At 35.6% G+C, this 18,797-nt stretch overlaps 1 protein-coding gene across 1 annotated transcript in view; it reads right to left on the bottom strand.

The window, feature by feature from the left end:
* The window catches only part of LOC148592843 (histone deacetylase 9-like), a 127,578-nt gene that overhangs the window by 41,514 nt on the left and 67,267 nt on the right, over window positions 1-18,797 (bottom strand). Inside the window, exon 8 of the mRNA XM_088533511.1 lies at window positions 17,731-17,849. Coding sequence (XP_088389637.1) covers window positions 17,731-17,849 — 119 coding nt within the window. The remainder of the gene's footprint in view (window positions 1-17,730; window positions 17,850-18,797) is intronic.

The raw sequence follows: 18,797 nt of genomic DNA, 5'->3' as shown, positions 1-18,797 counted from the left end.
AATCTCCCTATTATTACCTAAGTACTTAAACTTCAGGTAATTCCTTTTCTACAAACAAATTTTCAAATCAGATTATAAAAAGCTCAATACCACATACGACTTCTATAAGTGTGTTCTAGGTGACATCTATATTGAAACAGTGACAAATCCCTTTGCTTGATTAAAAATGTTAAAGCTCTTACTAGACAATTCACCAAAAATGAAAATGTTTTATCCATGTCAGTAGTGTGCATTGAAAATCTCAAAGTATTCAGCACTAAAAGGAATCTTGCCAAACTCTAAAGTCCATACGTGGGAGCGGTCAGTTTAGCACATAGTAAATATCCCAAAATCTGCAATTAACCCAGGGATATTCTTCAAATCTCACTCAACTTGACAACTCTTTTGGGCAGTCATATTTGGAGAGCTGCGGTATGCTGAATCAGCCTCTGGGAGCTCCATCGGCTGTGTAAGAGAGCTGTGCTTTTAATTCAGTCATCCAGGTCTGGAGTTCAAAGTTAGGACAGTGTAAAGACCTTTCAGAAGAGCCCAGAAGGTATCAAATTCATTGGGAAAGTCTCCCTGAATGTAAGTTATAGATAAATATCTCCAATCTCTTATACATTTATACACAATTGAGTGAAGTATCATTTCAAATTAAATATGCAGAACTGTTTTGTGTTCATAAAATTGTTTGGGAATATTTCTCCCAGCATTTACGAAACATTATTTTTGGCCTAGAGTTTGCAAAGTGTTTGCTTTAACTGCTCCCTGTAATTCTACATTTATATTAGTGCCCAAAAAGTGATATCCTTTAGCATACGTTCTCTTAATGTGTAATTGAAACTTTATATACAACATGAAAGGTAATAATTATGATAAAGTGACGTGCAACAAATGGCCAGTTCTCCTGATCACACAAATAACCAGCAATCTTTGAAAAGAAAAAACACTACTCTAAAATTAATGAAAACATAAATTAGAATCTGGGAATATTTCTCTATAGGAAATATCAAGTGACAAGATGAGGGACTTTTGAATTAGTTTGAATAGTCACAGAACTGCTTACTGGGAAGATCAGCACTTTCATTCCGATTTACCTGGAGCACTTGCCCTTTTGCAACCTGGTAAAACAAATGAGTCAATACAAATCAAGATGACTTAGTACGAACAGCAAATGGCCATTGTAAAAGTAAATACCAGAGGAAAAGGGATGCCATAAAGCCCCCAGTCAGGAATTTTTTTGCGAATAGATTTAACTGGTTTATTCTGGCCAGACACCTTTAAAGTCAGACATGCCATTTTATTTAAGAAAACAGCAAGATCAGCTCAGATGAGTAAATAAAAAAGAATTGAAATTTGTTCTGTTACGAAGTTCATATTTTGAAAAGAAAATAATAATAAAATAAAATAAAACTTTTTTTTTTTTATGAGAATCAGTCTGTTCTTCAACCAACCTTATCTGAAAAACAGAGAGAGTTACTTTTTCCTTCACGGACATACTGCCGTTATTTTCATCAATTCATCTTGACTGTCAAGGATTTGGATTTCCAACAGAGATTTTTTTTTCCAGAAAACTTTGGAGAAGCTGAGAATTTATACAGCAGAATAAATACAGAATTTATACACCATATCCACTATCAAACAAATCACTGCAAAGTTTCATTTTCTCCCTTGCATGTTGGACAAGATTGCAAGGCAGCCAGATGCAGGTGTTCAGACATATTCAGACATTCTTTTTTCCTTTCTCTCTCTTTTTAATATAATATTTTGTCATTTACCCTGGTGAAAACATTATGGTTGGTAAAGTAAGATCAAGCAATAATTCTAATTTTTTAAAGCCTTTAAAGTATTTTTGGAGAAATATGGGAGCTTAGACAGCACATTTATTTAGTTTTAATTTTTGTGCTGTCATACATCAGCACTGAAGTCCTGATTTAGAACACATGCAGCTTCCCTTTGAAGTTTTGGCTGCTTTTTTAACAATGGCAAAAAAAGATATAAAGAAATTAAACAGCACAAAAAATCATAAAACAGGGCTTTTGTGCTTTGATTTATATATTGTTTTTTATGTTTGTTTGAAAAAAGTTTTATTCTCAATAATCTTTCATTAGACGCTTTGCTCTGACACACCTTTATTCATCTAACCCATTTTTTCTATGCTGACCTTTCTTCTCTCTTTCTTATCCCCCTCAGTCTCTCAAAAGAGTTTTTTAATTTTATTGCATAGTAAAATGAGTTTGTTGGAATTTTTCTGGAAGTAGGAAAAGTAGAAATTACACAGTGATACTCTTAACTTGGACTTCCAAGAGAAAGCAATAAATATTCCCCTTGTGTGTCGGAGGCAGCAGCAGCGCCCTTGGTCCTTTGCTCAACAGTGGCATTTTCCAAAGCTGCACGTGAAAGCAGCCCCTGCCGGTGTTCATTTTTTGCCCAGTTGTGATGAATATAAACCAATGCTGTATTCATTTGTTCTGCGGCCAGCTTTTTCTTGTTTCCCTCCCTTTCAACTCAAAGACTAAATAAGATGCCAGTCTTCAAGCAGCAAAAAAACCAGTTGGTTTTATACTACTTTTCTCCTTAGATTTCTTCAATTGTTTGAAAGATTTTAGTGCCTGGCGTTATATAAAGGCACATGCTGCTGAGACCAGTTTTATTCATGACTTATTTTCAAAACTTCCTGAAAGTAATGTCAAGTCAGACCAAAGTCTAATAGCGTCCAGATGTTTGAAGTAGAATGTAAACAATCAAGAACAACCAAACAAAAAAACAAAACATACTTTTTCGCCATCAGTCCAAATACGCCCATATGTACACTGCCAGTGTGCATGCACAGAAGGATACGCACAGGGCAGTTATGACAGCTGAGGTGGTTGGAGAAGCAGGGACTGTCCTGTGGAGCTTGTCTGAGGTTTTGCAGGCACCTTAACAGCTGCATACCCAGGAATCCACAGGAGATCTCCTAATTTATGGCATCTCTTCCCTTGCCTTCATCACCTCATGCCCATATACTTCCTCCCTTCTACCACCCCTGATATCTGAGGGGAAAGTCCTTTTTGTACTAATCTCACTCATAGACTAGTGCAAAATTACAAGATTATTAGAATCGCATATGACCAACACTGATAACCCAGATTTACATCAAAACAGTTTTTTTGCAGTGAAGTGAAGCTTATTGCACAGACACTTCTAATATTTTAGTTCAGTCTACCTCTCCTATAATTCATACACAGAGCTCGTATGTAAAATTTGACTGAAAATGGAGGGTTCTGCACTTCTTTTTCAAATGGAATTTAAGCATCAGTTTTAGCAGTTTGATCTATATTCATAGACTACTTGATTGGAATTTCATTCTTGTTTTCATTTTAAATTAAAAACAAAATAAAACAAAACAAACAACAGCAAAACAAGTGATGTATACAAATCTTGGAAAAAAAAATCTGGTTGAGAAAAAAAAAAACCCTCTGACCTCAATAATCATAAGGATTCCCCTCCCTTCTCCTTAGCGAAGGAAGATTAGCTTTCTTGTCTCATGTTAGTCCTTGAGACTACCTTCTACTCAATGGACATAGAAGATCTGTTGCACCATTTTCAGAAAGGATGAACGGCTGTTTGGAATTAAACACCTCATGTTTTGACTGCAGTGTACAAATCTGGACAAATAGCTTAGTGAGATGCATAGTATTCAGAAAGCTAAACTTAAGAGAGATTAGGCTCATACATGATTCTGAAAGACTATTTACTGCAAGGCTACTGAAATTCACCTTCATCTATCATGGTCATGCTTTGGCATCATGAATACAGCTCTTCAGATAAATATGGAATTAGTGTTGTATTTAAATTAGCCAGTCTATTCATCTGTTAATATCAAAGCAAATATTACTTTTTCTTTTGCTAGATATGTGATCTCTGCCTTAAATTATTTTTAAGTAAGTTATAATAGTAGCATAATCATGTAGTATTACTATATAAACTATGTAATTAGACACAAATTGTTTCTAAAAATAATTTATATCTAATAACACAATATAATATAATGTATTTTTCATAATAATTCACAACTCAAAGTAGCATAGGTATTTCTACACAGAAATTATGGAAATACTGTAGAAATTATGGTGGTTCTACTGCTCGTAACATGGAAGAAGGCATATTAGCTTGTCATACTAATAATCTTTTTGGCTTTAAAGCCCGGTCAGTTATGAATACCTTGCAGAATATTTCCAGATTCATAAACTTTGAAAATAATTGTATGCAGACAGAGGGCTTCTACGCCAAATTTGTTCCATTACTTCCCACAATAATTCCTTAGACTACACTTCTCCTTTGAGTCAAAATATTTTTTATCCTATCTACCCACTTTGCACCTTGCTTTCTTTGGCTAAGATGCACATCATCAGCTCTTTTAAGCTCCTCTCAGTACTTAGCTCACTCTTCCCCTACTGAGTTTGTATTCCACATGTTCTATTCCCTTCAGTGCACCAGCAGTTCTCTGCTAACAGCAGGCTAAAAACCTAAGATTCATTTTTAACTAGCTCTAACTTTCAGACAGGTATGCATTTACCACAGTAGCCTCTAAGTATCCCAGGAAAAAAAAAAAGTGATATTTGTCCAAGAGTTTTAAATGTTAGTTCACCAGGGCAAAAGAACAGCTCCAGCTAGGATGTCCAGCACCCAGAACTACCATCTTCACACCTGGTACTTCTCAGGCGGACAGGCTCTTGTCCTCCTTCACCATGTAGGTATTTGCTACTTTCAGGCCCTTTCTTTTAGGTTACTGTAAATGTCTTTACTATTTCAAAATGGAGACATTTGAAAGAGACAAATTATTGTTTACTATAGACATCAAAATTGAAGCAAATGAAAATGGAATCTCTATGAACATGCTCCAAAAGTGGAGTCCACACAGATCAATCTCCAAACATGGCAAGTGGTATTAACCATTCATTTGTAACTAAAACAGAGGATATACTCAGTAATATGATGATGCAGTTATAATAAAACTAAAAATAGATAGCATAAACAGTCTTTTATCTTTTTTTTGGTTGTATGATCATTTCTGATATTCTTCTAAAACACATTTTTTATTAATTGTAAATTAATTTTCTTAAAAGTTAAAGAAATGTTCAGAGTAAAATTATATATTATTGAGATGCCCTGTGACTTTCACTATAATTTTATTAAAACAAAACATACACATAGTTACAAAGCAAGGCCACTGCTACCCAAGGACACAAGGTAGCTGAGTCCAGAATAACAATGAGAATTCTTGGGAAATGGGCAGAAAAAAATGGGTTACTGAAGATGTGATGTTTGACGTCTTGTATGTGGTACTCCAACAGTAGTCAGCCAAAGCCAAAAGAGCACGGTTGTGCTTCAGAGGAGATATATCTAGACTAGTGCTGACTACTCCATTAAATGCACCCCCTCGGTTTTTATGTGAAGTATATGCCTTACTTTGAGGTAAAGGAGAAGACATTTTTTACTTTGTCTCTTAAAAAATATAGGGCATAAGTGTAGCCAGTTCTGATGGCTGGTGTACGCCATGCGAGAGGTGGCTTCATGAGCAACGTGGGTAATACTTCTTGTTATGTTAGCAGGTACCCAGTTCTTTTGAAATCAATTATAAAAATTTTGCCTCTTACAAAACAAAACCAAAAATCAGACCAATAATATTTCTGAAAATTTTATGCTGAAAAATGAAAATTAATACTATTTTTTTTTACTTTTGCTTTCTTTTCTTATCCATTAACATTAGATTGCAATATAATATGGAAAGCCTTTGACATAAACCAAATGGAAGACACACTTTTTGTCTTATATGCTACAGTCCTTTCCTTTCCTTTCCTTTCCTTTCCTTTCCTTTCCTTTCCTTTCCTTTCCTTTCCTTTCCTTTCCTTTCTTTTCCTTTCCTTTCCTTTCCTTTCCTTTCCTTTCCTTTCCTTTCCTTTCCTTTCCTTTCCTTTCCTTTCCTTTCCTTTCCTTTCCTTTCCTTTCCTTTCCTTTCCTTTCCTTTCCTTTCCTTTCCTTTCCTTTCCTTTCCTTTCCTTTCCTTTCCTTTCCTTTCCTTTCCTTTCCCTCTCCTTTCCTTTCCCTCTCCTTTCCTTTCCCTTCTCTTCTTTTCTCTTCTCTTCTTTTCTCTTCTTTTCCTCCTTTGTTCAACTTTACTATGCTTGTGATAAAGTACTAAATTTGCTCAGGAAGATTTAATTTCCCGTTGTTTTTTAAAAGCACTACCTAAAAACTTATCTTCATTAAGTTCCACTGGGAGTCTGGCATCACATAACTAATCAGAGAATTCAGTAGCTTCATGTCCATGTGATGCCTCAAGTTCAAAGGGGATCAAGACATCCTGTTTGGTGTTTTGTTTCACTCAAGCTATTAAAACTGCCCAGACCCCCCTAAGTGTTTTTTAAATTGTCTTCTTTATTTCTCTTCAGTAACCTAAATCATTATAAAAAACCTAGGAATTTTTCAAATTTGTAATGTGATTAAGAAAAAAAAGGTGATTCTTAATGATGTGGAAGGACTGAACCTCCTAGTGGATGCAACCATTTCATATCTTTTACTGCATTCCATATTGCTTCAAGATTTTTGCTTAGAAATTTTGTTCAACTTTTGTGACCTTAATGTTTTTTCTCAAAAGGCATGCTGGGAAATTCCCAGAGGTGTGTACTATGTGTGGGAATGTATACAATCAAAAGGGGTCAGAAGAAAAAAATAAAGAGGGTCACTAGATATGCACTGTCTTCATGTATTTTCTACAAAGTTACAGCTGATGAAGTTGACACCACTAGAAAAATAAAGGTTTGCTCACAAGGTCATATAAACACCACAATTTTTTAGATAACTCCTTTGATGTAGTACATCTTCTAATTAAATTACAACTTCTGAAATCTTATCACTTGATCAATAGATTTTCCTTACTTCTTTTCCCAGGTTTTGATAAAGGTTTAAGACAACTTATGAATTTGGCCAAATGAAAAAAATACTTTTATCCTGTTTATATTGCATTTTAATGCTTAACTATAATTATAATACACTTTTACTTTTGTTCTAAGATGCGCTCAAATCGTGGGGGTAGGTATGCAACTCCTTCAACATTATCGCACACAGTTTCTTGAAATTCTTGATAGACTAAAGCAGGTATATAAAGCAGGTATGATCAAACATGCCCTTTTTATTTTTTTTTTTTCAGAATATAATTTGAGCATATGGGTCAAGGTAAACACGTATTTAACCCAAGCCAATAATTACTAGTATAAGCAGAAATGAGGAAGTACCTGAACTTTGATTAACCTGCAGTATTTTGTAGCTCTGGACAGCTATTTATGTGTATTTTTTTATTCCTAATTGGCAGAAGTTGGTCAGAGATCTGTCTCTTGGTCAGTTTTACCATATATGAATCATAATTAGTGATGGGGAAAAAGGGAAGATTCTGAAACAAATGAGCTATTAGTTAATGCATTAGAAATTGATTTATTTTATAGGAGAGCTATTCCTTTGTCTTCCAAGTTAATTCTATAAATTTTCAGGAAGTATTTAAATGATTTAAATAACAGATTTCTCACATAAGTATGCTTTTGAAGAGACTTTTACTCTGTATTTTTGTACTCTACCAATGCTCACAATGCAAGGCACAGGCCCTGTAAGCATGACGTATTTTAGTAAATCTTAATCAGATTGGTGAGGTGATTCCAATTAACGGAACTGCCCAAATTGAGCACTCAAATATTATATCAGCAATTTTATGGCAAGTAGTTGGTAAAGGCAAGAAAAATTCCATTGGAAAAATACAAATGAAGGTAATTTAAATGCTGAAAATAGTAGTAATTTCTAAACGTACTATCAAATTGCCTCATTTTACTGCAGATTTCATAGTATTTAGTGTTTGCATTAAAATTGGTGGGATTGGAAAACTACAATGCAATATCATTGATCAAAAGGGCTTGAAGGATGAAAGAAGTATGTCCTAAGAGCTTCATAATTAAAAGACAAGAACTCCAAATGCTATTTTAATAATTCTTATGATATTTTGCACAGTATTTCCTGAATCAGTAGTGCTGAGAGTCTATTTGGACAGTTAAGGTGAAAGTATCCTGTGTGTTCCTGCATAATATGTAACTTTTGAAACTATTGCTATGAGTCAGTGTTTCAGGTTTGATTGTATAAGTAGGCATTCATTTCCCTTTATCCACAAACAACTGACAAATTTATTATGAGTTTTTTCTTTTTGATTTCCAAAGGGAAGCCAAAATTAGCCTGGATTTCTTTGTCTTCTAAAATTTCATAACCATTTCATTTTATATGTTTGCTTAGTTGAAAGGAAACACAACAACAATCAGGACAATTGCCTGGGATCAAAGCTAAAAATACCAAGAAAATCTCTTGAGATCAGTGAGAAATTGAGGTTGCTGATATCAGTCAGGTCTGAAGTGTACTTGATCCTGGGATAGTGTGAAAAAGATGAGTTTGCAGACTGAAAAAACAGATGGCCCCTTATCACCTCATGGGGCTAGACACACAGGAGCAAACTTCAGAGACGCCTTACCTTTACCCTGTCTGTCCCTATCAGGAGAGACTGTTATATTAAGGGTTATTGCCCCTCTAGCCCTCCCTGTGATCAGCTTTTGAAGTCCATGGCCAAGAGGCCACTGTGAGAATATCACCCCAGATAAGAGGTGTTTGCTCTGTGAAATATTCAGGACAAGAATACATGGGCCTCGTGATGGTTCAGCAGGGAACCACAAACACCAGCTAATATCTTCTAATCCCTGTTGGTTTCAGAACTACCCACCATAAAAAGCATAACTGGCTGTTTATTTGCCCAGGCCAGAGATAACATCTTAAAGTTACAGTCTGCCTTAAGTAGCAGGGATGGGAAGCCTAAAAAAATGAACCATCCAAGCTCATAATCAAAATTGTGTGTGCTCCCTTTTTCTCTGTCTAATGAGATGTAAACATTTTGGCTGGTGCTTCTTTTGAAAGATATTAATCAACTATATTGGTTAGGAATCACAAAGGATAGTCCGGTCTGCAAATTACATGTCTTCTTTTATAGCATTCTGAAGCTGTGAACAATATGTTAAAAATTTTCCCATGGCGCAACCAAATAAATACTTGTGGCACATTTCTATTTATTACAGAGAATAGTTAAATTCTAAGATATAAATCTTGTTCTTCTACTAAAGGCTTTACAAATTCCCAAAGACAAGACTAATTCCCAATGCAACGATGCTATAAAAGAACAGACACTTTATTATGGAGAAATCCACATTTGGAGATGTCTTTCAACAATTTTCTCTCAGGACCCAATCCTGTGAAAAGCAAGGGCAAGTTGCTGAACACTGCGTCAAGCTCCATTAGTTTCAAAATGCCCCTAAAATCTTATATTTAATTGTCTGTATTTAAATTGTAATTTGACAAGATTAATACTGCCTATGCAGAAAAGTGCTTTTTCCCATTAAATGACAGTCTTTTGATTCTAACAAGGAAAAAGCATTCATAAGTTTATATTTTTAAACCGAGAGAATTGCCACTAGTTTTACTTTCCTGTACCCCTCACATCAACTATTGTCATTAGCTAGTGTCACTACTGCAGCAGCAAAGAAAAACTAACAAGGAGTAGGTCAAGAGATACGGGAAGACAGCTGAAAAGGGAAAATAATTGTTAATGGTTCTGTGGAACCTTTTTTTTTTTTTCCCATTGTAATCTATCCTCCACCCTGTCCCCAGCAACCACCCTAAATCAAGTAACTGGCATCTGATGCATTCTGCAGATGGATCGGCCCTGTCTAACTGGAACACAGCATACAGGTGGTTTTTCACTTGCACGAGTTAGTTAACTAGCCAGCAGACACATCTTCTATTTGTGGGGCAGGAGTGGGAATGGAAAATGGAAATCTCTCTTGGCCAATTTACAGAAAGTGAGACTAAGTGAAAGAGCAGGTCAAATAAGTCCTTACTTATGAATATGTCTAATTGCTTTTGCTTCCTGCTTAGGCTGGCCTTTTCTGGAAGATATAGCGGTTAACCAGGCAATCACTGAAAGCACTGGGCAGTAACAAAACCAGTGTTAAGAGTTTTGAATCCTTCAGATGTCTTTTGAATGCCTCTTCAGAAAGAGATCAGTGGCCCACATTCTGAAAAAGGGGATTTCTCTGAAAACAGCAGAGGAGGCAATCTGATCTAATTATGTTTCCTTTGCTTCAAATTGTAGCCAAAGCCATTGACATGTGCTTTCTTGGCAGTTTGTGAGAGCAGATTCCTCAAATCAACACCAGAATTGCCCAGCCACCACTTTCATATATTTTTCTTGTATTTCTCCAATTTAATATCTTAACTAAGGGATTAATTCCTTAATCCTTTCTTTAGAAAGAAATCTGAAAACAAAACAAAACATCTTATGCTTTTTACCTTTACATTTTACTATGGTATGTACTAAAAGGACGCTAAAATTTTCCAGTAAATCCCTCTCTCTTCAATTTCTACAGATTACTCTTTCCTTATAGAACAGGAATTCTGGAATTTTCCATGTTTCATATTTGTTAATGTAAATGTAGTGAAGTCCCTACTAAAGAATTCTGAACTGAAAGTTGCTGTGTAAGAGGAAACTTCAGGGGTAGAAATGTAGAAAAAGATATCACGTAATCTGACCTGGCACTTCGCAATTCAATGGCTGTATCCAAGCCATATGAGATCCTGCAGCAGCCAACACTAAAGGAGAGGAGGAGAAAGAGATCAAAATTTTTCTTCCCCCAGTGAATCCAACGAAAATACTCCTGACCAGTGGAATGTCCCCAGCAAGCTCGCCATCTGGTGTATGCATGCCTTTTATATTGTATCAAGCAACCACTCAACCAGCACTCAAGAAATCACCCTAGAAAACAAACATACAAGTCTTTCCAAAATGAACAACTGGAAGCAAAGTTTTGATGCTATGGATTTCTGCCACCAGTCACTGGATTCCCTTACAATTTCTAAGAAGGGAGTAAATGGACAAAATCTGATGTGAATTAGGCGATGCCCCAAAGACACACGTTTCTCCAAAGACACATGTTACGAATGTCTATTCCTCCACCTCTCAAGTTTTTAGCTTGGAATCCCTCAAGATATACTCCCCAATCCCACTACATAATCATTTTATCACCTACAGTACACCAAAAGTAAGCAAATGATGTTAACCAAAACCATTCCCTGAATCCAGAATTCAGACCTCTGTGGCAACTGAGTAAATTTAACAGCTTTCTACTACCAAAAGGTATCCTTTCCTTTCTCTCCCATCCTCACTCCCCCTGCCTTGCACTAGCTCTCTCAACAGCTGGTCCCTCCATAAGCTGATTTGCCTTGATGACCTAACAGAAATCCACCCTTTTTTTAGTTGGATAGGTTTTCTGAAGAGCTGATGAGTTAATGTTGCATTTGTTTAATAAGGAATTAGACAAGAATCAGAGCCTGTGCAAGACAAGTAATGGACAATTCTGTAGCGGAAGGGGCAGGCAACCAACCCCTCAGACCCTTCTGCAACAGCAATGAGCTGTTAGAGCGGCTCATGCCATCCAGTGGGACTGCACTATGGAGTAGTTAGTGCCAGACTTCCCTTTTCAGTTAGGACTGAAACTCTATCACAAGAGATATTCTACAGTTAGAAGAATATATAGCTCCTCCCCAAAAACCTTATAATCACTCTATGCTAAATAATACACAGTCATCCCAAGGTACTGTACAGTAGGTAGTTATAAAAGTATTTGGGAGATCCTTTACCAAAAAAATAATAATAAAAAAGGACAAAAAAACTTTTAGCAGTACTCAGAATTGTCACATAAAGTATTTTATAAATATTGAGGCTGACCCTTAGTAAACCTTTTATTTGATATATATCTGATGTACCAAGCTTAGATATTCTACATCCATTTTTGGTGATATTCAGTTCTAGCATTTTGCTTTGATCTATTTCTAACATGTATACTACATATCAAACACAGCTGGAAACTGAAAAGAATTCCAAGGTACATTAGGAAAATTCTAAAGATTTAAGACACTGTTGATAGAGAACAAGATCATTATGCTCAGTGCATATGCAAATGTGTATATGCTCAGTACATTTGCAATATGCAAAATTATTTGCAAGAGAGTGCAAGTAATATTATTTAACACTCCTTGAAAGTTTATAGATCTGCTCTTCAGGCATAATTTCAGTCATTTAACCTGATCTTTAAAGAACAAGCTACAAAATATCATTAAGTAATTTTTGCATTAAAAGCGCCTGAGCGCACTACAGCGTACCTGTTTGTAAAGATATTATAAGAACATCAGTTTATAAGCATTCGTTACATTTTGTGGGAAGCTGGAAACTGTGGGCAATCATGTAAAGGGCAAAGTCGAAACCAACAGGACAAAAGGCCAAGTTCAACCTCTTTGCTCCAACTTCTATTCTGTTCCTGCCCCAGTTCCTACTAGGAGAAGAGGCATTCCTAGATCTGAAGACCTTTAGGCTATGTGTAAGTCACAATCCTTTTTACACAGTAATTTCTACCCCTTAAAGTGAGATAACCTTTGTAAACAAGTAGATGCTTACAGCATTTATTGTTTCCTCTGTTGCAACTAACAAGACTTTTGATAAGTTAGACAAAGCTATTGCAATTTGCTCAAATAAAACTTTAGTAAAGTGCAAATTCTCTTAGTTGGAGTCAGCTACATTTTAGATACTGAATCACAAATTGGCAAAACAGTAAACAGGCATCCAAACTGACACTGCAGGATTTACTCCTTAAATGCCTGCAGTGGTATCTTTTCCTACCGCTAATTGCTGATCTTATTTTGCACTCTGGTGTCAAATAGCATCCTTGGAATAACAGACTAAAACAACAGGAAAACTCCAGTAAATCATGACGGCCCTTAACAAATGCAGCACTTTGGGAAGATATGTACCCCGAACAAAATCTTTAGAGTTGTCTGACAATTCTCTACTTCATTCTTTTTTTATGGAATGATCACCATTTAAAGTGCAATTGTGCGCTATATTCGCTTCAACAGTAAAGTGATACCAGAGACTTTAATGCAGACATTATTCTAAGAGCTGATCTATAAAACAAAGAGAAAGTACTTCAGATCAGGATAATGTTACCAGCAGAGATGTAAAAGTCAGCAGAGTTAAATTTAAAAACATTGCATTTACAAGTTCTAACAAATTTCAAATTTATGATCCGATCTGGCAACTCTTTTTCAGGTCTGTACGCTTTAGAAGACTGAAATGGCATGATGATACAGCATAATATAAAAGGGGTCACACAAATTATAAAATAATGGACAGAAAATATCAGCTCTACTTGAATTAGTTCCATCTACGCATCATCAGGATGAGATGAAACAATAAATTATATTTTTTCTTTGATACAATTTTTATTGTGCCAGTACAAAAAGTGGATTTTACACAGCTATATTTTCAAAACTTATAATAATTATATTGATATTTTGCTTGTTACTTTATTTTTTTAAAATAGTGCTATTCTAATAATAAAAAGGAAATATTATGTTAGTTAAAGAACTTGGTGCATGTTTTTCTTTTAGCTGATTATGGTTTGCATTAAAATTAAATTACCTTTATAGCCCTTGATCTAAACAACAGCCTCCCAATGATATCAATAGTCACTCTGTATGAAGATCAAAACCAACAATAGATGGCACTCGCTTAAATAATTCTTTTACTGAGTGCTGAATGAACCAGATAGTTAAATATCTATAGTCATACAGTAAATGAAGCTTAGATAGCAAGAGATAAAGAACCAAGGGTGGGTTTGACCGACACAAATTACTCCCATTTTCCCCCAATTATCTGAATTATTTGAGTTGGCAAAGTTAAGTTTGAGTCATGGGAAAGGTGTAGGAGAAAGTAATATCTGAAATACCCTGCTTGAGGATCCCTGATAATCTGCTGTCAGCCCCTGCTGGAGGCAGTACCTATCATTGGTGCCCCATGCTATGCAGAGGACAGTCTGAAAGAGCTAAAGTGCCATATGACACAGCCACATTACACTACCAACAACCTCTCTTCTTCTCCTTTCCTTTTCTTGTTGAACGTTGTGTAGCCATCATGGCATAAGGACAGAGACAAGGCAATTTTTTTCCTGAATGAAGAAAATATTTTTTTATCAGAAAAACTGGTAGCACTGGAAAAGTGACTCACTTTCAATCACAGCACCTGGTTTAGAGACCTTTTCAGGACATAGGGCTTGTGCATTCAGAAATCTGTCTGCTGTCTCCAGTTTTGCTAGGTGGTCTGATAAAAGATATTGCCTATAAAGCTTACCTTTTCTTACTGAGATATTAGGAATATAGGAGGTACTAAAGTCCTAAGAACTTTCTGGCAGCAGTGAATTCCTCCACATGTCACTAGTCATCTCAAGTCTTCAAAGCCCATATTGATCTTAACAGATTATAAAATCCACTGTTAAAGTTATGCATGTGGACTTGAGTATCTGTTTTCAGTTTTGTTTGCGTGGGTGTGTGCATAGAAGTGTCTTTTGAAATGGCAGCACTTCATCAAGCAAACGGATTGGAATAAAGCATAAAAAGAGGTAACCTGAATGAAACGTGACTGAGAAATTCTCATGTTGGGGTGAAATAATTTTTTACCTAATTCTCATTCTCTTCTCTGCATTGAACAACAACAAAAAAATCATTTTGATGCCAGATAAGAGTTACTTAAGTATGCATTAGACTGCCTCAAAAAATCAACAGACAAGGAGGAATTATAAAAGCTAGTTTGAGAAAAAGTTCGGGAAATAAATTTGAAGGTACAAAAGGCAAAAGCAGATTCAAACCTCCTTTCCAATCTTTTTTAAACATTATTTTTCTTCCACAGGAAAAAAAAATGGTGATTTATATTACCAGAGTTACTGGAGATAAATTAGACAAGCAACATATCTCCTAGCTCTATTTTCATCATTGTTATCTCTTGGCCATTTTCCATGTGAAACTCTCCTAAAGGAGATGAGGATCATCTGACTCTGAGAAAGCTCGACTTGCACATTAAACCTACCACTTCACTGAAACCAACTGCAAAGATATGTAGGAGCATTTTGTTGCTGATGTTTAGTATTCAGAAACCACAAATGATCAATCAGTTAGACTGAACATAATTTCAATTCAAATAAAACACCGGGTTAACAGAGGTTATAATTTACCCCTCTCAAATGGAATGTACCAAATGATTCTTTATGTAATTCCATTGCCTTCTGTATAGTTACTCTGTGGCTATAATTTGTCCAAACAGTTTTCTTCATCCTCTTCATGAGTGGGGAATACTGATTAGTTAATATTTTTAATTTTTCTTTTCTGTGACTGTGCTCTGAAGCAGAGACATAAATAATTCCTTATCAAGAATTTAGTGTCTCTCTAATGCTCTTTAACAGTCAAGGTTAGTAGCTAAAAACCCCACTTCCCTCCTTTGGTGTCTATTTTCTCTTAATTTATATGTATAAAGTTTGCATTGCATCATCAGAAATGAGAAAATCCAATATCTTAAGTATGCAGAAAGTGCTACAGATTTATAAAAAAAGACTTTTTACATGCTAAAACTTCACTTTTTTGTTTAGGGTATAATTTCTGATTCTTACAATGAATTCTATTAAAATAATATATAATAATATATATAATAATAATAAATACTTATTTGTAGTCTTTAATATGAATGTTTGTCTTCAGACTTCAAATGATTTTTGTTATAGACTGTTCATTTTTCTACATACCACATATACTATGTTAGGTTCTGAGAAGGTATGGTGGAATGTAAAGAATTTTGTTTTGGGGAAATAATAAATTCTTTTGGCTCTGTACAAAAGGCTTTATTCATCCCTCAGGTGCATGATCATTATCTGGGACTATCTGGGCTTTTTCCTTAATTTAAACAAGAGCCACCTACTGTAAATCACCTTTTCTTCCTTACAGACACATGTGCAACTTGTATATGTGCAGCCTATTAGATTTTTAAAATGTACTATCATTTCACACTCTATGAGTTCATTTATTCATTCACAAATGAAAATCAGGCTGAACTAATTCCAGTATAAAGCAGCCTTTCTTTGTTGACAGGGTGAAATTCAGTTTCCTGTGAGGAAGATATGAAGTTTATTGCAATTTATAAGCAAGTAGTTCAAACTGCTTTGCCAGAACATCAAGCATGGTCCCTTAAGCAGTATTCTCAACTGAGATAAATATCCAGTGCTGCTTTACGAAATAACTATTTTTAACCACTTGCTAGCTCATCTCCCTACCATATGAATTCAAGAAATGATGACATACTGATGGAATTGTACTGTTGAAGTAAAACTATGAACAGCCTATGAAGAACTCTTACACAAGGGACTTTTCTCGTCCATGAGGTTTGATTAAAAAATGAAATACCAACATAAGTAATACTCCGACTTGGGCTACCATGTTTCTTTCTTCTCTATCACAATCACTGAATGAGCCTTAAAAGCTGTGAAAAAACTCAATACATATTACTCCAAACTCACAGATATTTTCTTTTCCTTTCCATTTGTAAATTAGTACCCTTGTGAAGATGTTTCAGTAAGGCCTTGCACGCTCTTTGCATTCTAACTTTCCACAGCACACCAGTATGACCTCTCAGTCTAGCTCTTCATCTATTTCCTTGTTCTTGGCATTCAGAGGAACCTGTAATTTCTGCAGTTAAAAGGAAAATAAAAGATATGTTGCTCATCCCTCCTCCTCCTGAATTAAATGGAAAAAACTCCAACTTCTTTCGAACGATCTGCAATAAAAGGCAGAGGGTCAGAAGGGTAAAAGCCCTCTAAGTTGAGGGCCATTCGTGCATGGTGTCAAATGGCATTAGTTCAATTCACTTCCCTGGACTTTTCCCCAGACATTTGTCATTAGCATCAAAGATCAATATTTTATAACTATCTTCATACAATTAGTACAGCATTTCTTGAGAATATATACACTGAAGAAAAATATTCGCAATACTGAATAAAGACAGCATTTTGTGTCAAAGCATGGAAATTGATTTGTATATATTGAACCTATATTGCAGAGCAGAGAACTGTACAGGCTGCTATGACATTATCAGGTTCACCATCATTTTGGCCACAATAGCTGGTAAGAGCTAGTGAGTTTGGAGTGCTAGATATGAGACATCTTTGGTAGACCTGTCCTTTAGAAAGCATCGAATCTCTACCCTGAATACATTTTCTGGAAGACTGAAATGGACATTCAAACTCTGAAACATTCAATGAAGTAGCCTTTTTAGAAAATTTTGGCCTTTGTGAACACTGATCTAATTCAGGATTAATGCCATCGATTTGAACAGGCTACAAGAAAAGAGCAATATGAGACTGGATTAGACCTCCAAAGTTTAAAATCCCCAATATATTTTCAAAGAAAAATAACTTTCTCCAGCATTTGGAAAATGGGGCCTATTGAAAAGCATGAAACCTCTGAAATGCTATTTGAATGCCAGAAAAGCAATACTTTAAAAAGCCAAGATAAAAATGCCAAAAGGCACAGAAAGCAACAGGAACATGTTCATTTCTGCACTGCTTCATGAGCTGTACAGGAACCCAGAGCACTATGGCCATCTATGAATATTAAGTACTGGACAGTTTCGCCTTCAGTTACACCCGTGCAATCTCACAAACTGGAAATATGCACAGAATTTGGACTGAAAATAAGGTTCCTAAGTGGAAGGGATGCCACCTCGGAAGCATGTACCTTATGAGCAATACCTACATTTAGCTGTGACTTTATACCCGCCCAGCGGAGGGTCATGGCCTTCCACAGCATCGAATCCTGCTGATACCAGGACAAACTCGGGATCAAACTCATTGGCAGCTGGCATAATCACAGTCCTGCAGAGTGAAATAAAAAAGCAGATACAAATTAAAATAACTTCATGACGTAAATTACCACAATTTCAAAAATCCAAAAGATTTTATACATCAGAGACATTAATACCTTCCTTTAATTACGGCAGTTTTCAGCATAATTATCCAAAACCAAACAAACTCCAAGACTTCAATTTATTTATTTCATTCTAAGTTCAATGCTTTTTTTTTTCTGCTTTAGGGGGAAAAAAATGCAGGTACATATGAAGGCCTCTAATATTACACGCACATCTGTGGCTGTTTTATCCTGCTGCCTATGAAAGCTGCCTCTTCCAGGGAAGTGACTAATGGTTTACAGAGAGCACTCAAAGCCTGGGTGGAAACCCGGACTGCTCCAGTTAGTGTGAACTTGGTGTAAATTTGAACTATAAATTTCTTTTGGGAAAATGTTTGCTTTCCAAACTTTTTTTTTCCTTAACATTTTTAAATGTTTGTCGAGGTGGGGGGTGACTCTAGCAAAGGAAAAACATGAAATTCCCTTAATCAAATCCAGACTATGTTGTCAAGCCTTTCCAAGGTCAAGCATAGCAGGAATGTGACAACCACAAACCAGTGACAGCAACCCCTGCTGGTGTCAGGAAGATAATTCAGTTCTTCACAGTCACAAAGATGCCGCTTTTTTAACTCCTTCCTTGACAAACCTTGTGATGATTTTTGTCACTTTTGTCACTCCAAAAGCCAAACATGAAAAAATGTATTGAAGGAAAAGATAAAACTTTGCATTCTGTATCCACAGATACCTCATTTCAAGCTGAATTTCTACAGGTTATGTATGGATAGGTAAGGATATGTAATATGTAAAGATAATTTTTACACTAGCTTGACCTATACTGAGCCTGTAATGACTGTGTTAAAGCAGGGAGATGTCAATAATATTAATAGACAAATGTAATATACTAATGAATGCTGTAA

The sequence above is a fragment of the Tinamus guttatus genome, unplaced genomic scaffold (assembly GCF_059628265.1).
Source record: "Tinamus guttatus ecotype Peru unplaced genomic scaffold, ASM5962826v1 Tinamus_guttatus_pri_ptg000503l, whole genome shotgun sequence".
NCBI lineage: Eukaryota > Metazoa > Chordata > Aves > Tinamiformes > Tinamidae > Tinamus > Tinamus guttatus.
Note: the sequence above shows the minus strand (reverse complement) of the source record. Positions and strands in the feature narration are given on the sequence as shown.